Source organism: Numenius arquata, chromosome 8, assembly GCF_964106895.1.
Source record: "Numenius arquata chromosome 8, bNumArq3.hap1.1, whole genome shotgun sequence".
Classification (NCBI taxonomy): Eukaryota; Metazoa; Chordata; class Aves; order Charadriiformes; family Scolopacidae; genus Numenius; species Numenius arquata.
In genome coordinates this window covers 53,711,263-53,733,686 of record NC_133583.1, presented here as the reverse complement: position 1 = coordinate 53,733,686, position 22,424 = coordinate 53,711,263, and the positions used below count along the sequence as shown (strand labels likewise).

Sequence of the window (22,424 nt, the reverse complement as noted above, 5' to 3'; positions counted from 1 at the left end):
CCCAGGGCCTCTGAATAAGGGGGAGTTATGGAGGGGGAATACAATGAATGTCTTAATCCTGTGTCACCCTGTCTTTGAGACACTGTGCCTCATTAAATTGATTTTGCAAATGAAAGCTAAAAGCTAAGCAAAAGCCACCAATCTATTTTGCCTAAAGATGATTTTAGTGCTCTTTATGTTCCCCTAAATGACAAACCAATTTGTTACCTGCCTACATAAACATTTGCCTATATTAGCACCAGAAATGTTTTATTTTTATTAGCCCAAACTTTATCTTCTTATGAAGACACAGGGGCCCAATAAAATTAGTGTGCAAATATAATACCCAATTTGCATTTTTCCATGGTCAGCAGAAAAGCTGAGCAAAATCAATTTGATATTAGGTCAGCATATACATCAATAAAGCATACGCACACACAGGACCATTGTAATGGTTCCTGTAATTTCTACGCTGCCAGAGTAAAGAGATTAAATAATATTAAATGCTCCAAAATAGCTTTGCTTTTAAGAGGAATGTAAAAAGAAAGAGAGACTTTGGCATAAAATGGGCAATAAAGGATAATAGTTGCACAATCTCCAACTTTAAAACATTGTGACAATGATCTCAGGGGCAGCCTGCCTGCTAAACGGCCCAAATTCAGCAAAGCTCTTATGCGAATGCTTGTGTTTAAGCACATTTTTAAACACAACAGAAGTCTGTCAAACAAATCACATAGTTAAGCACCTGACAGACTCAGGGACAGAACTTGAATGAAAATCCAGAACTTGAAACGTTTGGGTCCATTTTTGAGCATTATGTGCAGGATCATTGCTGGGCAGAAGGTCCATGCACAAGTGAGGCTTTGCTAACCAAAAACCCTCTCTGTGCTCCAGATAGGTCTATCTCAACATGGTGGGAGGTGAGGTGAGTCAGTGAGCCACGAGGGCACCTCACACACCCCCTGCACAGAAACGACCTCCCATGGATTCTGCACAGGAGCTAAGATGCTGCTGCCTCCCTTTCCACGTAAAAGTACGTAGGAATAGGTGTCTGGCTTTCAAAAACTGTAGTCCAGTCTTTGCTCATCTCTGCGGTACAAATGGCACCATTTTTACCTTCTGTGCCACTTATTTCTTTGTACTGCTCAAGCCAACTATAAGACAGCAAGAAAAAAAAGCTTGTGTTTATCTGACTTCACCAAGCCCAGTGGGATTTGGTAGTGACCAAAAATGGTGTCCTTTTGCACTGGGTTTCTGAGGTGTGTACTTTTACCTGAAATGACATTTGTGACCAAAAGTTACAAAAATAAAAGGAATTAGGTGCTAATCTGGTCTCCTAGGAAAAACGAGAATACAGTAAATGCTGTTTGGATTTGATTTGCTAGAGTAGGTTAATGTGGTGGAGACGAGACTGTCGGGATAGCAACGACATCAGTGTTCGTTTCCAACGCAGATGTTACAGTTCTGTTGGACACAGACAAGCCGAGACAGCACAGTGAAGTGTAATGCAATAGAGTTCTTTTGATTTCCTCTGTGGAGTCTTTAACTCACAGGGTTTTGAATATAAGGTGCTGGCAACGACTGACCTCATATAGCAAAGTACTTCAGAAAGGAAAACAACATGGAATTTATTTGCAGTGGATACATGTATTTCATGAAAATATGTGTGGGTATTTAAATCAAATGATTTTTTGGGCATATGCTTTTAGGGTGATGGATTTCCATTTCTTTTGATTAGAGCCTTCTGGTCTTGTACATATGGGGTGAAATGTGGGAGGGGAGAAAGGCAAGCTTTTCCTGGTACCTTGTTCCAACTTTGAAGTGTGCTGCAAAGGAGTGGAATTCACTTCCAAGTTCTCCTGATAGGCTCCAGTTAAAAGCTTTCTGAAGTAGACTTCTAGGGTCAGACTTGGTCATCCTTTGTATTCCATCAGCCTTACTACTAATTTGTGAACTTGCATCATTACCATTCGAGGGCTACAAGACTTAAAGATACCACAAATGTGCAATCTCTCTGCAGTTTGTTTCTGGTCTGATGTGATAGCAGGAAAGTTCCTAGATGTTGAATGAAGTTTTACCTCAGTTCTGTTACAGCACTTCATTTTGGTAGTGCAAATGGGATTCCATATATTTAATATCTCTGCATGAAATTTGTAGATACTTAATATTTAAGCTACTTCATACAAACACTGTTGTTTTCCTGTTTTTATAGTAGCATAAAAAAGAAAATTGAATGAAAATGGCTAAGTGAATTTTTTGCCTTCCCATGAAGATTTAGATTTTGATCTTTTTTAAGTAGAAAATGTTTTCTGTGGGACTCTGTTTTAGTTGCACTAGTGTAATATGTAACCAAGAGTGGAAATTGCTGTTTCCTGGGTAAGAGCTGGGGATTTGTTGCCAGGGGGATTGCTTTAAGTGGTTGGCTTGAACATGCTATAGCATTAGAGGAGAAGAAATGTGAATTGAGGGCCAAACAGCACAAGTGATACTCAGAGTGAGAGACTGAGTTGCTTGCTTGCAGCTAACTGGGTTTCTTTTCAGTATGACATTCGCTTGGTGTTTATCACCATCATGGTAGCTTTAGAGCCAGAATAGATGTTGAGGTTAGTGTTGTTTATTCTGACTAGCACCTTAGATCTTCACAGCTTTGCCCAAGGGAATTCTCCTCTGCAGCAGAGCGACAGGATAGTGGTGGGTGAGTAGCAGCCTACGAGGGCGTAACACGCAGTGGCAGATTGTTTCCGTCCCAGTAGGAATCCTAAATTAAGCCAAATACTATCAGTGATGATAGTAGTGGTAGCCTTCAGAGGAAAAATAAAATGTCTAGTTCAATCTTCAAGATACTTTCAGGAAGAGAACATGAAAAAGAAATCATTTCAGAAATCTATAAATTTCTTCCCTTGGAAAACCTTTCCGTCAAATGGTTTTGTTTCTAAGATTCACTGCTGTGGCAGTGGGAAGGGTTGAAGGGGTACCACAACAGACTACTTCTCTGCATTTCCACAACTGGGAAAGTTGTGGCTAAATGGAATGTGCCTTTCTGTCATTTTGCTTAAGTGCTTTTGGCATCTATTGAGCAAAACTATACACTTCTAATCTTTAATTTTGATTGACCTTTTCAATCCTGAACTAGAAAATAGGATGCATTTTCAATGTAACATTTAAATTAAAATATGAAATAGTGTTTTGTAGTTGTTGTATCCGTTATTGGTTTGGTGGGTTAACCTTGGCCAGGTGCCAGACGCCCACCAAGCTGCTCCCTCTTCTGCAGGACAGGGGGAGAAAAAAAGATGAAAAGGCTCGTGGGTCAAGATAAAGACAGAGGTATCGCTTACCAATTCCTGTCATGGACAAAGCAGATTTGACTTGGGGAAAAATTAATTTAATTTATTGCCAATTGAAATAGAATTGTATAGCAAAAATCAAAGCAGAAAATTAAAACAATGCATTTCCTACCCCTCATACCCTGTTTTTCCCAGACCGATTTCACTCACAACTCCTCTACCCACTGCCCCCAGCTCCAGCGGTGCCGTTGATGGGTTATAATGTGCTGGTGCTGGGTGAGGGTTCAGGCTGGGAGTCCAGCCTCTAAATAATGCATGCACTGCACCAGCCAGGTTCAAAGTTCCAATCTCAAACTCTTAGGTGTTACAGTATTAAGTATGAACTAGTCTTTGGTTCATACTGGAAGCCCTTTGTGCTTCTTGTCTCATAGGTTGGCTAATGGGCATCTATGTTGCCTCTTATGCTACCCTTTTACTAGTGCTTTCAGAGCAGCTGAACTTTGAAGAGGACCTGTAGAACTGAAAGCTTGTCTGCCAGTTTAATTTCTTCCCATATGTACACAGAACCTTGTACTTAGGCAGGGACTTTAATCACCAAAGCAACTTTTACAAGATTCACCCACGTTTAGAAGACGTTACTGAATTTTCTAGGCTTTCCAAGCTGCATTAAAGATATATGCTTTTCCAAAATGTTAACAGAAATATTTTAAAAATGTTTGTTTGTTCCTGCAGATGAACACATTCTGAAATCCAAACACTGAAAATGAAAATGACTCTTAAAAAAAAAAGTTAACAGGTCACGTTATTTCATCCAGGCCAAATATCAGAAAGAAATACATATGTGCACAGTCATATATGCCGTGTGTTTTATTGTTTCTGTATGAATAGTACAGGTGATTGCTTAAAGAAAAAGATTTAGAAAGGTATTGCTGAGCTTGGCAAACATGGAGAAAATGTCTGCTACATGAAGATGGACAGCCAGCTCTGCCTGTGCTCGTTTTGAGCACTGCATGTCTAGGAGGCTGGGTACTATTGAAGGTACATTGCAAGACTGTGCATTGATACTCTGCAGCAAATGTTCCAGGCTGGAAAGTGAGCAATGTCTTGCAGATTGTAAGCCAAGGCAGAGTGAAGTTGCTTGGAGCTAAGTGCAGGGTGGTAATTTGGTGCCCTACCATCCCCCAAGGAAGTGGGCGAGGGAGATCCTGGTTAGCACCCAGTGCCACATCTCCCATTGACTCCAAGCAGCTTTGCACTGAGCCCTAAATTGCCAAAGTTCTCTTCAGTACCATAGGAGAATGAACTGACTAATGATTTTAATAATTGTTATGAAGGGTAAAGCATAAATAACAAAAATGTTGTCATTAAAACCAAACAAAGCCAAAGCCACAAAAAACTCCAAAGTAATCCACTGCCCAAAAGATTTCCTAACCAGGGAGCTGTTCCAGCTCCAAACAGTGGCAGTCACATTACTTCTGTGCTGACTCCCTGTAACGTAATGCTGTTTTTCCAAGGGAGGAGAAAAACTCCTCTCCTCTTGCAAAAGTGATCCCAGCCTTTTGTTTGTTAAAGTTGGTTTGCTGATTTATCCTCTTCCTCCCACACTACTTAATGTTAATGCAAATGATGTGGTCATCAACTTCTGGCTAATGGTGTTGTGTTCCTTTTTGCTGCCTCCCACTTTTCTTCTGCAGACAGAATTGACCCCACCAGCTGCTATGTTTGTCAGAGACATTCCTTCTTATACTTCTTTGCCTCTGGGGTTCAAAAACACCAGAGAGTGGTGAAGCTGGAGTATGAAAGAACAAATGAATGGTGGAGTTACAGGGTGAGCAGCTGTAGGACATTTAGAGAGGCTAAAGAAATAAAAAAGAAACCTGTTGAGATTCTCTCCTGAGAACCAAAAATATATTGATTATTCCTGTGCTGCTGTTAGGTGTGATTGACCACTGGGGGGGAACTGAGCATTTCTTAGAATTCAGGAAATTAAAAAAATAACTCAGGTGTGGTCTCAAGGACTCCAAACATCTTTGAAATTAAAAATCTATGTTTGAGTATATATGTAATGCATCTACCTAATTAAAAAACAATGAAAAAAAGCTTAAATTTAGTTTCTAGTCTCCTTTCAGTGTGTAAACTTTTTTATTTCAAAACACAGATTTAAACTGTTTCTAGCAATTGGATCCTGCTGTGTTTAGTATTACCCCTGCTCTGTGTGTTCAGATCCAGAAAAGATATCTCGCTGAGGTCCTGACCTCTTATGGCCTTTAAAATTCCCAGAAGCTATTTTGAAAGGGCATAATTTTTATTTCCTGTTTATTAAATGCAGTCACTGCACAAACAGGGAACGATCCTGCTTGACCCATGTAGTTTATGGCTGAAGAAAGTGGGCAAAGTAGTGCGTTTTCAATACTGGGGATTAACCCATATTAAGTTCAGCATAGTTGGGATCCAAGTTTCCCTTCCACCTCTCTGTAATTTGAAGGGGACCTGGCACATTTTCATGCCCTCACTGGAGAAGGTTGCTGGATTTAATCCTTCTCTGTTTTCCATACTTCATTGGTTTTGAACATCTTTTTCAGTCAGGGCAAATACAGTCCCAAAGAGTTGAGATTGAAAAAAAAAAAAAATAATAAAAAAAAAAAAGAGAAATCCCCCAGAGCAATGCCTAATAAATGTCATTTTTTAGCACTTTACCCTTGTTTGGCACTGTTAAGGCTTGTATCAAGTGTAATGCAGGGTGCAACTGGCTTTACGTTGTGAATGGCCCCCCACTGCTCTTCTTGTCACCCCAGGGGGACATTTATCACAAGAGAGAGTGCAACTACAGTGCAGTTAAACTCACTGTAGTAAATCTCAGTTTTTAAAAAGAGAGCTAACTTTGCTGTTGCAGGTTTGGCGGCATGTCGTTAGTTTTGCAGCCCGTGTGCAGCCTGCTATATGGCCTGGTACAGAGACTCAGTGATGCTGCCTCCTTTAATTATAGATTGTGCTTATTTATAATGTATGACCAATTTTAATAAAAGGATATGCTTTAATATTAATGGCCCTTTGTGTCCTACATATGGGACCCAGTTTAAGGATCTTTATCTCTCTTTTTCCCTCTGTCCTCTTCTGCTGCAGCAAACCTGCGTCCAGGGGCTGAACAGAAAGTGGTGTTCATCACTGCACGAGTCCACCCTGGGGAAACACCATCTTCTTTCGTGTGCCAAGGTGAGTGTCTGCATGAAGATGGCAGATCTGGCAAGGTCTGATTTCCTATTGATGCGCGTGGGTTTGCACGGCTTTGGATATGATAGAAGGCTGAGTTCATAGAGTCATAGAATGGTTTGGGTTGGAAGGGACCTTAAAGATCGAGTTCCAACCCTGCTGCCATGGGCAGGGACACCTCCCACTAGAGCAGGTTGCTCAAAGCCCCATCCAGCCTGGCCTTGAACGCTTCCAGGGATGTGGGATTCCACAACTTCACAGAATGTTTTTTTCCACAGTGAGGATATAAGCAGAATCTCTCACGTCTATCCAGCTGCCTGTTTTCTTGGGGGCAGTAGGACTATATTGTCTCTGAGTCTTGTGAATGTTTGCTGAACTTGGTCAGAATTGGACGGTGGGTTCTGAAGCTATTCAGAAGAACTGACAGCCACACTCGTATATATGCAATGTGATCAGGTAAGGCTCCTTTTCTTAGGAAAACAGGCTGGAAAAGCTCTGGGAGTGATTCTTTGCTAAGTGCTTATGTTTTCTTGCTGTGCACTATCTTCAGCTTCTTTTCCACCACAAAACAGTGACCCTAGTTCTCCAGTTTAATTTGAAGAGGCCTCTATTTGTCTGAAGCTGCTGCTCTGAGGAGCACAGCTCCCAGTGGCTGACAGCTGTTCCCTGCACAAAACCTTTCTGCTAAAAATAGAAAGCAAATTGCCCAGCTTATATGTGTAAACAGTTGTAAATCTCAGGCTTGTGGGTACAAATAAATAAATAATCCTGCCATGTGTTCATATAACTTCATTGTATAGGTCTGAAATATTGTACTTATGGTATGTGACTTTCTGCGGTGGTAAATTGTTGACGGTGTAAATCAGCGTAACTTCCCTGAAGCCAAAGCAATATGCTAATTTACTACATCAGCTTGGACCTGGCCCTGCCTAGCCAATGAGTTGCAGCAATCAAGCATATGCAGGGTTTATTACGTTGGCTGCTTGTAAAGCTGCAGATTGGTTTGCAACCAGCCCTGTTGGTACCTAAAGACCTCAGTGGGAAAGGTCTGGCACAGTTTCATAGTCTTCTCTGTGTGCTCCTCATCCTGGCAAGGTCCTGTATCTGGCGTCTCTCTAAGGCAAAAGGTCAACAGCTGCCACTTCTGCTGTCCTAGCCCAATGGGCTAACAGGACCCGGGGCCTCTTCTTGCCAGCCTGTGGAGTAGCAAAGGTAAAACCCTTCCTTTAATGAAATGGTGCTTCAGACTGAGAGCAGAAAAACTCAGTGAGTTTCCCATCTCCTGTGGTGGCACAGTCAATGCAGGGCATTATAGTTCACATGATGTTTGTTAATGAATATGGATTTTTAATTGGATACTTTGATTCTGTTTGTGGCTGCTGGCATAGCCCTGTGAAATGAGGGCTGAGGCATGCTGCTGAGGTGGTACTTTGGAAATGACGTTATTTTATTTTGTTAATGGAGAGTTTATTCAAAAGGGAAAAACATAGAATGTGAAAAAGCGGGTGGCATGCTAAGCCTGATGAAACAACTGGATGGAAGTCATGCTCTGATTGTCTCAGAGAAACTTGGTGTTTTGTAGGAAAAATTAAAACAGAAAGAGAGGGGGAAAAAAAATAAGAAAAAGGAGGGGTCAGTCTTGGAGAAGCACATCAGAAACTTGCTGTGACTGCAGTTATAATGCACGCTTGACTCACTTGGAAATGCACGGATCTGAAGGCACTGAACTCCGCTGTGCATTGAGCCATTCTGCCCAGCGCAGATGAAGCTGCCTTATGTGTATAATTAGCGTCAAGACAAGTAGAAATGGCAAACATTTCAATGCCATTACTGCGTTGTTTCTAGCATTGCCAAATGTGAAATTGGGTGCTTGCTCCATCTTTGAAAACTTTTGTGTGGGAGGGTCAAAAGAAGGGATAAAATGGATCCCTTTGGCAGTCAAGTGAGGGCACAATGAGGAATTTTATTTTGGAGTCTTGGGAAGCATTTTGGCAGAGTTAGGTGTTGCAGATTTAATATCCAAATGTCAGCCCAGTGCATGTGGAACGTGTCAGATTTTATTTTTCTCTTTTTGGTAGAGAGATTTCTTCTTGAATGTTTGATTATGCTCACCACCTGAAGTATTAAGATATGGAAGCTAATCCCAAAGATTCCCCAGGTGCAAGCAACATCTTGTATATGGAACAGCAGAATTGTGACTGCTGAGGCCTGGAGAATCAGCCAGCAGGGGAATAGATAATTAGTTACAAGCTTTCTTTTTTTCTTCATTTTTTCTTGGGTTTCATTCAGTTCAGGCTCTGTCTTCCTCTTTAAAGCTCCAAGCTCATAACTAACTCCTTACTCATTTTTTCTACCTGTCTTTGAGCTAGCCAAGTCTCTTCCTGCCCTCTTTGGCCTGTTCACTGCTAAGGATATATAGATATGTGCAGTCCAAAAACACCAGCTTCCTGGGGCTTGGCAGAAGCTCCCTATTACATCTTCCATTTTTTGATTAAGCAGTATACTCTGATGAGGAGGAAGTTGTCTAGCCTTGAAACATCAGGGTATACTTGTTCCTGTCTATTGGTCCTTTGTCCTTCATTTTGTCCCACAGATTATATCTAAGCAAGGATCTTTGTGTTCTCGTGGGGAAAGACTTTAAGGTCTCCCCATTCAGAGCTGTATTGTTTCTGTGTCATTCTTCTCCATACTCTATTATGAAGAATCCACTGAAAACTGAATTTTGGATACAAATGCCCTGTAATCCTGCAGGCGTACAAGTATTGTAAACTTGGATACACACCTCTGTCTCCTTACAGCTGTGGAGTGCTTGCAGCAGTAGCCAGACCTCCCTAGAATCATTAGGCACCTCCTCCAGCAGTTAAAAACAAGTGCTATAATATTTCACGCATGGCACAGCTGCTGAGCTGTAGCTCACATCCTTAAAAGGCAGACAAAACCCCGGAGGGCCTCTTCGTAGAAAGATGGATTAAGAACCTTTTGTTTCTGTTTTGGTCTTTTAAGAGTTATTACAATGCTTCAGGTTAGCCTTTTTAGGAAGTTTTCCTGATAGTTCTTAACTGCTTGTTGTGAAGTTCAGGAACGGAGATGGAGAGTTAGTCACCAGGGATTACATTCACATGACTACCCTTTACATACAAAGGTAGGACTCTGCTCTCCTCCTCAGGCTGTGATGGTCATTGATGCTTGTGTTACGTTTGGGGATGGCTAAGTTAGGAGTAGGGTCTCGGATGAAGAGGACTGTTGCTTTCACTTTGCTCTTACTCGACCATTTTCTAACCAACTGGAGTCACTGATGCTCCTGGAGGGCTTTTACAGTGCAACACAAAACAGCGCAAACTCATCTTACAGCTTGAACTCGTCTCTTGTGGGCTATCCAGATTTCTGAGGGATTTTTCTGAAGTTGTGGGTTTAGATTCTTTTCCTTTCCTAGACATTTTCCTTTGTCTTCCCCCCTCTGAACACTGGTGGTAAGCCAGCTTTCCAAAGGCTTGGATTTTATCCAGGATCCGGTGATAGGAGTATTTTTTCCCCCAATATTCTTACAGTCTTGTTTTCCTTCCTTTGGCTGCTAGATTTTATTTTCTTTGTGGCAGATAAGCAACAGTGCACGGAAAGTTGTAGGAGATGTAGTGACTACCATGTTAAAGCCTGTCCTGTACGATTGGTTTTTGCCAGCTGCCAGGAATTGCAAGCTTAAGCATGTCTATGTGTACTTAGACATATTCTTTCCTCATTGACTTAGCATGTTCTATTAATAGGATATCATTTGTTGTCCTTTTAACATGTTTGTCGGTGTGACATCCACCATGCCTTCTAAATGCAAAAAAATGAAAATTTGTACCCTAAGTGTTTTACTTTAATATAGTTTGAGAGGCTGGGAGCCCAGCCCAGAATGGAAGTCCCAGCGCAAGAGGGAAGGGAGAGGGATCCCACAGCTGGCTTTGCAGATGCGAAGCATCTTGTGCTAAGTGTAATTTGACCTGAAGTTGACCTTGAAGCTTATAGGCTGAATAGGGAACAGCCATTAAAAAGAAAATATAAGGAAACAGACACCTGGGACTCCTATCCATAAGAAATGGAGCAAAAATGACTTTTCAATCAATCTTTTTTCATTACAGCTGCTTAAATGAACGCTCCCTCTCGCTTCACCTTAATTTAGATGATATGAAATGAAAAACCAGACTACACTGGGTAATGTCTCTTGCTTTTCTAACATTCTTGGTCTGTGTTTTTAATACCTGTCCTCTTGTCACCAGAGGGCAGCAAAAAAATCTGAAAACTTTGGTACAAATTTTCATTCTAAGTTTAAAGAATGGGTAAAAGGGGGCAGACTGCCTGAAAACAAGTCTCCCACTGTCTCTGAGCTGTCTCAGGAGTACTGCTGTTGCACAATAACTCACTGGGCTAGTAGGTAATTGAACTTTCTCTCTATGTGAACAAGGTGCCCCACATGCTATGAAGGATTTTATTCCTGGACAGATTCCAAGATGGCCTCTTAAAAGTGGTGGCAGTTTTCTAGGTCACTTCATGGAGGCAGTGTCTTCAAATTCTTTGAATTTGATCTTGCAGGATCCCTGAGGGAGTTAGTAAGAGAGTGAAGTTCTTCAACATGAGTGGGACCTATTTTTTCTTTTGGTTTTGTTTTTTGCTTGTGAAAAAGGCATTTGTATGTGTGAGAAGAACTAATTTTGAAACTTGTTGCTCCTACTTGGAATTTCAGCCAAACTCTGTCTTTTATTATTAAGAAGGAAGGAGGAATAAGCTGTTGGGGTTAAAAGCTGCTATTTTGCTTCCTTCACTAAGCATAAATCTTTTGAGCATTAGGGCATAAGTGATAGTTACTGAAAGACAGGATGGGGGCATGTTTTAAATGCAAGAGTAAATGCAGCTAATGAAGCCTTTACATGTAAAAAGGCCCTCTCTGAAGTAACAGAGGTGATGACCTCACTTAGCTGTTTCCAGGGGATAAATTTCTCCTAAAGAAATGAAACTGAGTTCTGTAGGCATTGGTATAGGATGCTTTTGGTAACAGCAGCTGTACTGGAGAAAAACACTGAACCCAGAAAATTCCTGTTGTGGTAACAATGGGGCCTTCAGACATCATCTGCCACGCTTCATATCAGAATGAATTTGCATATGAATAAATGTATGGGTTGCATCAGTTCTGACCTTACTTGATCTGTTGTACTGTTCCTTCTAGCAAGCCAAATCATCTCTGTTTTTCAGCACTTCCTACCAGAGGAGGAAACAAAATAGGATTCCATAGAGAGTGGGGATCCTATACACGCGTGTTTGTTATGTTACTGTAAAGTCTTAGTTCTGTCTGCCAAATAAGAGACTGGAAACAAACACTTACGCTCTCCTGGCCACTTCTAGACTCAAAGTGAATGGCTCCATATGTATAAAAGCTTTGTTTGTCATTCATCTTTGAAGGTGGGGTGCTCTACCTGGGCCATGCAGCAGGCCTGTGGGTGCTCTCTGATGCAGGAATGCCCTTTGTGGGGGCTGTTGCCAGTGTTTTAGTTTGTGGGCTGCATTTCTAATACTGAAGAGAACTGAACTAAATAGAAGCTCCACTTTAAGTGAGTTTTATACTCTCTTGTCACCCCAAAGGTACAGATGCGGAGCTTCCATTCCCTTTCAATACGTGTTGTACCCTTTGCAAACCTCCTTTTCTAGGCACAGTCCATTGGGAAACACATCTGATACCGCACAGTCCCACCCCAGAGGTGATTGCAGATTTTGCAGAAAGCAAAATCTTTCTATAAGATGAATTCTATTCTGCACGCATAAGATGATATGCATAAGTTGTGGCATGAGAGGATGGGAACACTCTCGTGTTCATTTAGCCGCAGCTTAGCACTTACAAGCGGTGAGGGAACACGGTGAACGGAAGCTGCAGTTCAAGGTCTCCTTTATAGGGGTTCAGGAAACCAAGTGATGAGAAGCAGAAAAAGACAACAGAATTCAACAGCCCAACCATAAAATGAGCTGCAGGGCTCTCTTAGAGTTGTTAGACTGCATTCATCCTTCTCACCAAGGTTTTTTTTTTTTTTCTTTAAGTGCACACAGCTCCTAAGCTTTAATACAAAGGGAAACACACTCTCCTTGACTTCTAAAGCAACATGAAGAACAGTATTGTCTGTCCCTTGTAAATCTCCTGGATGGGATTTTAGTGTGAAGTATCCCAGGAGAGAGAGAGGTTGTTCTGAGAATATAAAACATCCATGTTACAGTAATGGAAATAAAAGCTCCTCTTAAAATTGTGTTGATGTAAATAGACTGTTAGAAGAATTTCTGCTACCCAAAGTGACATTAGCTTTTACAAGATACCACAGGTTTTGAATCAATTCACTATGGTGTCAGGCAGGTATGAGAGGTTATACACCTAGTTTCCTGAGCTGGAGGAAATGTATAATCAGGATAAATTTCTCTGGCTATAGAGTTATGTGATTTACTGTCTTACCATGTGTGTGTTCTGAATGTGCCAGGGAACCCCTACGCAGAAGAGGAGGTGTGATGGTGGCAGGGTGGGTAGAGGAGTTGTGCAGAGGCTGCAGTCTGTGAAGGGAAGAAGGAATCTCCAGAGCTCTACAGAACAGGACTGCCTCTGAGGGAGGAATTGTTTCATCTGTGGAGAAGGCTGTTGCATAGCTGAGACGCCCCTTCCCACCAGCAGCAGAACTTGCTGCCTCATCTCTTCCATCCTATCAGTAGTAGCGGGAATAGAAATTTGGACTCGATAGGCAGGCTCAGTGTCCCAAGCCTAGCCCTGCTCACCTTGCATCTTCCAGTAGGAGGAATGGATCGGTCCTAACTCCTCACCCTGGGACAACAAGGTCAGCTTTGCCTATGCAGCTAAGAAATGTCAAGTGGCTTTGTTTGATTTAGTTTGCCCTTTGCCCAGGGCAGGCCTTTGACTACCTCTGCTTAACTAATTCCCTTTTGCAATAATCAGAGAGCTAAAAGAGCCCTTGGTGTTCAAGGGGGAGAATTGAGAAATGCTTCACTATACAACAGCAGGCAAATTTACTTTGTCTCTGGGTGGGATTGCCCAATTAATCTCTTAAACATACTGATTTTGCAATGTTTCTTCACTGCTCATACTTTTGAATAACATTGCCTTAGAGATCGTTTCCTTCCAGCCCTAACCAACCTACCTCTAGGGCAAAGAACATCATCTTTTTTAACAGCCTGCTGTGGCACTGCGCTCGTGTCCGAGGATAGGAAAAAGAGAAAATATCGATTCCTCTGAACTTCATGGTCACTTGGCTTTCCTTAATATGGCCTGGTTATCCCACTGCAAATTGCAGTCCAAATGGATTTTGAAGATTCTTATCCATGTCTTCCCAGGCATCAATTAGAGGTCAGAGACATTTTCTGCGTGTATTGCTCTGTATGGCCATGGGCAGCAAGTCCTGCACTTCTAGGCGGCGATACTATGCCCATGCAACAGACCTTTTCTGGCACTACATGGGACAGCAAGCCCTCTGGAAGTGTTGGCTGATACATTGCTCATGGCATTGCCTGCTGAGTACCTGGCTGTGCAGCAGTCCAACTGGCCAAGAGTATCCAGTGTACCATGCATGCAGGTTTCCCCAGACTGGACTTCGCATTCATGGGTCAAAGAGTGCTGGTGTATCTGTTGTTACTGAAATCGCAGAAATCTTGAAGTTCTGCCGGGGCATGAATATGCAAAAATCAGGACAGGGTTGTAAAGACAACAGGAAGCTTGGGGTTGTCTTTAAATCTCATTTGCTTGGCTCTGTTGTTAATGAAAAAAGAAACTGCTCCTAGTAAGTGACCATCATTAGTTTCAAAGAATCTAAGTTGTGAGATGAAGCCCTTTCTGTAAGTGCAGCAGTGTGTGCGATCTGTACTGATAGAGCTGCAGGTGTTGTAGTGATATGTCAGGCTTCACAATTAGGAATCTCTTCTAGTTTTTTATACTTGTCTTTAAGCCTTTTCCATTCTCCTTTTGTAATGTCCCAGCTCTTCTTCACAACTGATATTAATCTTGCTGGTCTATTGTTTCCGGCTTTGTCTTCTGACCCTTTGTTCTTTGCCTGCCCTGGCTCGGTTCAGCTGAATTGATTTTTTTGGTTTTCATTTTGTTTTCAGTTCTTTTGTCTCCGAGGTGCCCTGCGCTTGCCTTCTTGCTCCTTCTGCCTTGCTAGAGCTGCTGCTCTGAGGAGCCAGCATTCATGTGTGACTAGGACTTGGCCACTGGAAACTTTTCTTTGACACAAGGGCACCTGGGTGAAATTCTTCCTCTGCCCCTGCAGAGATTGCTCACGTGCTCTGTGTGTGCCTGTTGCAAGGTATTGTGTACATGTTTATAAGAGGCACGTCTCCTTGACTTCTGCAGTTTACCAAGGAAAGGTTGTAAAGCTTGTGTGGAGGGTGAGAAGGAGGGACTTGGGATGAAAGCAGGCTCCTGCCCCTGACAGTAGCCCTTTAGAGGTTGTCTGCTCTGTCAGTTCAGTCCTGCTTCTCTAGACTCTAAGGATGGAGAGGAGGGGTAATGGGGCACATGCCCCAGCCAAAAGAGGATGCAAATTCTTTACCAGTCCTGCTTGATTTTATCTAGGAAGAAATGCAGGCAGAAATTGCTGGGACCCTAATGCGTGGGCAAACTTCTATTAAACCCTTTGTAGATGGGGAAGTGTGGATTTAGGGTGGTTTTGAACAGCGGCACACAGTTCTCTAAAAAGCCACCCTCCTCAGGAAGGTTGGTTCCTTAGTGACAGGTGTGACCCCTAAGTGGCAATTTCCAGATGTGTCCTATAGTGTTAGTTCAGGGGTCTAATTACCTAATACGTGTTCAGCAAATGGTAAGAGAACCCTGGTGTCCATGCTCTGATTTGGTGGTTATGATTTTAGTCTTTGCTGCTGCTAAATGTAGAGGATAATTGGAGATGGATGAAAAATAATTAATTTTGTTTTTTTCTTTTAATGCCACAGGTTTTCAAAGAGAATACTTTATTTGAAATGTCTTACAAGCTCACTGTTATTTTTCTCTTACTTTCTCCTTCTCTCTTTTTTTTCTTGTCTCTCCACTTTTTGTCACTTTATCACTGAATGAAAAAAATATGGGGGCAGAAAAAAAAAGAAAGTTAAAATCTGTTTCACTCTTCAGTTAAAAGGAGGAAAGGAAAAGTCCGTAGGTCTTCTTATGATAAAGTTTCTTCAAAATTTTCAAAGTTTACTTCAAAACTTTCAGCCAGTGGTAGAGTGTTTAGGCAACATATGACAAAGCTGGATCCTGCCTTATGTTTTGTGGTCAAGCATAAGCCAGGTCTTCGGGTGACGACTACAGAACAGGGCAAGTTCTTGTTCACTAGGGCCTCCACTTACCCAAAAGGAGCTATTTCTAGCATGACTGAAAGATTTCACTGGTCATGGTTATTAAATTTCTACTGCCATGGTGGCTTTTGTACGGCACTAGTCACCACTGTGGCCAATACCCTTACAAACCCCAGTGCCTGGTGTCATAACAGGAGGGTGGCAAATTCCCCGGTACAGGAGAAGCCATTCAGCCTTGCTGAGCTTTAACCATCTTCTGTCAAACAGGAAACAGTCTGGCACAGAATCAAGAGTGGAGTTGCAAAATGCTGTGACCCAGCCTTCTCCCAGATGTACCATCGTTCCGAAGCTGGGTCTGCCTCTTCCTCCCTGGGAGGAGCAGGGAACAGCAAGCTGTACCGTCCTGGGTCAGAACAGGGAACCTCCTGGAACTGAATCCCTAATTCACTGTGGGTGGGTTGCCTGCCCTGCCCTGGAGACAGCAGCTGGGAAGTGGCTGCCGCCATGCTCAGCTAACAGACCCCCCCTACCAGCTCTGAAATAATCCCTTATTTTTGCAGTGTGCATGTCAGGCTGGGGTCTCAGTTTGTCCAACGTTTTCAGTGGCACCTCTCCCTTCTGATGTCTGTATCTTTCATCCAGGAAAAGAGGCTGTTTATGAAAGTTAAATTTACCTTTAAGATTTTAAAATTCAGCCTGACTCTTTAAGGTAGAAAGTTAGACACTCTTCGCCCCTGGTTACATGTGAACTCTGATTTTTCTTCTGCCTGGCAATGTTCCTAATGGCCAAGGATATGAGGGAAATAGCACCTTGACATTAGCTTATGTGGTCACAGTGCTGCCAGAGTTTAAACCCATTGCTGCAAAGTGCTTGGGGAGAGCTTCTGTCTGAGGGCCTGCTGGCACTTGAGAGTTCATTTGCATCTGAGGCAGGCTGTGAATGTAGAGTGCAATAGAACATTTCTTGAGCAATTCTTATTCTGGAACAAGAGCATCTTATTCCTTCTTAGTTTAATATGCTTCAAAGTAGATTCTGCAATAAGACTGTCTCCAAACAGAATTCTTGAGGAAATGGTGTTTTTTCTTCTTCCTAAAATAGCAACAACAAAACCCCCTCAGTGCTTAGAGGAGCCCTGGAACTTATATCCTGCTAACTTCCTCCTTTGTGCTCTTCAGATGGAAACCTGTATTTTATACCCTCCTGGACAATTTTACCTCTTCACAAGAAGAGAAATCAGTTGTTTGTTGTGGCCCTTCTCATGTGAGGACAGTTTTCTCTCTGAATATTCCCTCTTCACTACTAATTACCATCATCTTTAGGCCCTGCAGCGCGGCTCCATTTCACAGCAAGATTTTCTTTGGAGGCGAGGTGGGGGTTTACGACATATTCTGCTGCTTAGCAGCCAGGAGCACATCTGTACTGACAGGGAGTGGCCCTAATTTATTTCTGTGGAGCTTATTTTTGCCTGTATATCATGCAGTGTAAATAAAAGAACAGATCCATCTCCACTGGTGAGAGGCAGAGCAGAGCATTTTTTCCTCATGTAGGGATGTGGTCATTTCTGTTTTTTCTTTAAAACAGGCAAACAAAAAAAAAACCCACAGGAAAAAAAGCTTTTTCCTTCTGGAGCCCAGTACAAGCAGCTATCCAACAAGTTCCTTCCAGCACCACTGGAAACCACTTGCAGATACACAACTTTCATCTCAGATTCAAGGGGAGAAAATTCAGATGCAGCCAGCATTTTCTTGGCCATGGGATCTTCCCAGAGGATTAGCTTTTTGTTTAATAAATCACACTTTTTTTTTTTTTTCTCTTTTCCTTTTTTTCTTTTCCCCACCAGTCTGGTCAGCCCATGAGTCACCCAGACGTAGTTCAGGTGTTGCATCCAGTCCTCGCTTTCACTCTCTGCCAAGACTGAAGTTACAGGCTTTGCTGTGCAAATGGACTTCTGTGTTTCATTTCAGTTTTGACTATTCTTTGACGCTGGTTAGCACGGCTCAGCCTCTACTACCAACTTGCATGTATCAAGGGGGAAATGGATACAAGTCTACTTTTGTCTCACATACTGTTGGTTTTCCTCATGCAGTACTTTTAAGTGTCTTTCTGAGGTGCAAACCCAGAGCAAGCAGAGAGCTCGCACTAGCTTCAGGGGAAAGGTAGCCATCTCTCGGGTACAGCAAGAAGCTGTGATGCCACTCTCGCCTTTCTCACGACCAGAAAGTAACCACAGGAAAGTGTAAAGTAGCTCTGTATTGAATTAACAGGTCTCTCTTGTTCTCTTTCTGGAATCTGATGGTTGTCCATTTTAGAGGTGCTGCTTTACTGGGTGACACCAGTATTGCATGGTGCCTGTGGACTTTGTGCCCTGCTTTTCTACAGGAGTCTTCTAGGTGACTTTGCCTGAGTGGAAACAGGCGAGCTGCCTTGCATCTCTTTACTTGATTTGAATGGAAGGACAGGAAAATTCTGTGAAAGTGAAGCTGTATAAACTGCAAACCTAGTAAAGTGGAAATCAATGAAGCAGCCAAAAGCCGCCATTACAGCTGGCTTAGTGTAAGTTTTCACATATCAAGAGTAACCAGAAAGTGATCGCTTCACTTGTCCCCACAGGGGAAACGAGCGGAAATAGTTGTGCAAGTTTCCTATGGGTGCAGGCTGTCAGCTGCCGTTGTTAGGATCTGCATAATGTATGTATGTGCCATCTTTGTATAGGAAAGGTGAAGCAGCAGCTCCAGCAGAGGTGAGCAGCAGGCGTTCAGTCAGAGGAGTAAACACCTCAACTCTTCAGCTGAATGGACTCAACTTCTGAGCTGTGCACAGAAAAATGCAATGCAAGCATATAACTCCCTGAGTTCCTCTCAGCTCGGATCCCCACTTTGTTTTGAATCCTGAATGTATATCTTCTTGATAGACTCAGAGTGTCAGGGAGCCACATCGTCCATGGGGGCACCTCCTTCCCCAAGTGCTCTTGCTCCTTTCCAGCAATAGGTGTTCTATGTTCATACTGGTTGTGGGTTGCACCAGAAGTCTGTCTAGCTAAGTAGCCCACTTGTGACAGTGGCCAATAGCAAGTGCCTAGAGATTATTAAAGGTCAAGGCAAATTAATAGAGATGATCCTCAATACACTCTTGCAACATTCTACAGCTGAAGCAAACTGCAAGGGACAGTTGTGAATGGCTGACCTTCCACAGTGCCCCCCTGGTCTCTATCACACAGCTTCGTGTGCCTGCCTGGTTCATACCTATTGCTCCTGGGTCTCTGCTTGACTGAGCAACACGTTTGCAGATGTTGGAAACCATTTTTAGAATGTGTTTAAAAATACATACTTTTAATTTCTTCCCTAGCATTATTTATGTAATGCCCTTTTTCTTTTTCACTGTGTATTAGATTTTCATATGTAAATGTATTCTCCATCTCCCTCCAGAGAAATCTACCTTTTGCCTTCTTGGTTTATAATATATTCTTTGCTTGGGCTGATCTATCCATCTTAAGACTTCTATAGTTCTTATTGCTACCATAGTTAATGCCATAAGACTTAAGAGCACAATGTAGCTGCTTGCTTGTGCTTACTGAACATGCAAAACAGCACTATATGACAAGCCCCCAAGGGAGGTGTTAGGTAAAACTAGTCCATCCCTCCATTCCCAGTGCCCACCTCTGTTAAACTAAGCACGCTGAAAACCCAAAGGTTCCTGGTCCCCAGAGAAAGGCACTGCTGCCAGATTGTGAAAAGGTAACTCTGGGCACAGGGAGTGGTGAGACAATTCAGGAAAAGACTTGAAAGGATACATGGCCTCATCTTTGGCTATTCCTTGTAATCCAGCAACCTTCAGTGGTTTTTCAAGTAGAACAAATTCTGCTTAGTCATAGAATCGTAGAATGGTTTGGGTTGGAAGGGACCTTAAAGATCATCGAGTTCCAACCCCCCTGCCATGGACAGGGACTCCTTCCACTAGACCAGGGTACTTAAAGTCCCATCGACCTGGCCTTGAACACTTCCAGAGATGGGGCATCCACAACTTCCCTGTGCCAGTGTCTCACCACTCTGAGTAAAGAATTTCTTCCTAATATCTAATCTAGATTTACCTTCTTTCAGTTTAAAACCATTACCCCTCATCCTATCGCTCCACTCCCTGATAAGAGTCCCTCCCCGTCTCTCCTGTAGGCCTCTTTAGGTATTGGAAGGCCACTAGAAGGTCTCCCTGGAGTTTTCTGTTCTTCAGGCTGAACAACCCCAACTCTCTCAGCCTGTCTTCATAGGAGAGATGCTCCAGCGCTCTGATCAGCTTCGTGGCCCTCTTCTGGACTCACTTCCTGGGTCCATAAAAGAGTTTCTTTTTCCTACTTATACCACTGGTGCAGACTACTTTGGAAACTTTACACTTCTGGTGCAGTCTCCTTGCTGGTCCTGGAAGGGTTTCTGGCCTCCACATGTCCAGTTGTCATGGAGGAGAAAAGAACAGTTATCTTCTAGGCTCTGGGGAGCTCTGCCTGGTCGTGGGTGGAGAAGCAATAACATAATAATCAGGATTCTTTTTTTCTCTTACAGATCTAAATAGAAAACTGGACAATGAAGTGATTTTCTGTTTCTGTTTTTTTTCCCCTCTCTGCTAGTGCTGTGTGAGCCATTGGTGTACAGCTGAAACTCCCCTTTAGGGCCATGGTGAAAAAACTGATGTTTTGTAAGTCGATAAGGATTGCAGGAAACAATGCAAGGATGTCTGAGTTAATTCTGCCAAGGTACATGCCTGCTTAACTCTGGTTCATGCATTCAGGATCTCTCTACTCTTGTGTCTATTTCCCTCCCTCCCCCCCCCCGCCTTTGCAATCAAGCCACTTTTCTAGGTGGCAGCCCTCTTGTCTTGCACCTCAGGGAAGGTGGGATCTCCTGCATGTTTCTGTTCAACTCTAAGGCTTAAATCTTAGCTGTATTTAACATTAGTTAATTCTGTAAAAATTGAGGGCCATAATCCAGCAAGTGTTTTTAGAGCTGTCTGGAGGACTTGCACTCATGGGAACGACAGACTTTGAATAATAATGACCAAACACATCATCTTCTGAAGCAACATCTTTAGAACGATTCTGATAAATCCCACGTAATTCATTAATAAAGCGAGATCATCTGATCCCTGCAGTGTTTCTCCAGGAACCCTTTTGTTTCTTCCCAGGAGGAAAAGAGAGGCATCATCTAGAGGGTATTGGTAGGCTCATTCTGATGCAAAGAGAACTCCGAGCTCCTTACAGCATATTAGGAAAATTAAAGAAAACAAAGCCAACCAACAAAGCCACCCACTCAGTCTGTGCTGTGCGCTGAATTTATGAACCCTTCCGGCAATCCTGCAACAGCTGTATACTTCTGCTGATAACGTCCTCTCTTTGACAGCCTGACATGTTCTTTCAAGTCAATTCCATAGGTCTTTGCTCTTGTGCCAGTTCTACTGGAGAACTGCATGACTGTCCTCTGGGCCTGGGGCAGATTAGCTCGTAGTTAAGCAAGCTCCATCAGCCGTTGGGTAATTAAGTGGCTGAGGTATGAGCTCATCACTGCAGAGGTCAGGAGGTAGTCTGCTCCCCTCGGTTCAATCTTGCACTTTTTACCAGACAAATCTAGCCTTTGCCTCATTCTACTCCCCTACATTGGTCTAATTTTTTGAAGCTGGTGAGGGTCTCAATGGCTGTAAGGAACAGGAGAGCCAAATACCATGAATAGTGGGAGAGATTAACCTGATGTACCACCTGGATGCACAGTGCATACCAAGTGCTGCTAGAGAGGGCGTACAAGTCCCATGCACTTAGAGCTGCAGTGGGATGAGGTAGATGGTGCCGTTAACACCGTACTACTACTCTGATCAAGTGTTCAAGCAGCCTGCTGCTGCCATGAAGCCCCAAGTTTGAAGCTATTGAGAATCTAGCTTTTTTCTTTCTTCTGTGTCTTTTTCTAAAGTCTGAGAAGACCCATGATTCAAATGAATGGCATCAAAATGAGTCCTGATGCCATAAATTGATGGTTCCAACAAATGAGAGAAAGGGTCAAACTGCTAGGTTCCTTAGGGTCTCCAGATGTTAAACTGCCAGAGCATCAGAGCAAATCTTAAGGCATGCTAGAAGACTGTTTTGTCAGCACAACATTACATAAATAAGATCTAGGCAGTCTTTTGTAATGACACAATTGTTGTGGTCTCATCTCATCATCTACTAAGGTCTGTTTAGTGATGGTATATTTTCGGGCTAAAGTATCTGGAGAATTTTCAAGTAGGAACTAGATGTGCTCCCACAAAATGCCTAATTGTCTCCTTTTTTGGTTGATAATTTTAATAGGTGAAATTAAAATACCACATTTTACCCTCCCCAGCTGATCCTGTGAAGTGCTGAGCACCACCTATGGTTTGTGGAACACTTTCAGTCCTCCTTGATTTTGTTTGGAAGAAAAGGTGACATCAGAGCTGAGAGTACTCACGCCTGCATTTCTGAAGTGATTACCAATTCTGGTTGTATCTGTTACTTGAAAGGTTTTCCATCTTGACCTCTACAGGGCTAGTTTTTAGAAAGTGCTTATCTTTGAGGCAGAGGGAGGAGGGAATGAACTGTCAGTGGCACAGATCTCCTCTAGTGGCAACTGGGTAAGAATAGAAAAGTTTCA

At 42.7% G+C, this 22,424-nt stretch overlaps 1 protein-coding gene across 1 annotated transcript in view; it reads left to right on the top strand.

Annotated features, from left to right (window-relative positions):
• The window catches only part of AGBL4 (AGBL carboxypeptidase 4), a 948,845-nt gene that overhangs the window by 715,273 nt on the left and 211,148 nt on the right, over nt 1–22,424 (top strand). The window contains exon 7 of the mRNA XM_074151806.1: nt 6,387–6,476. Within this exon, the coding sequence (XP_074007907.1) occupies nt 6,387–6,476 (90 nt within the window). The remainder of the gene's footprint in view (nt 1–6,386; nt 6,477–22,424) is intronic.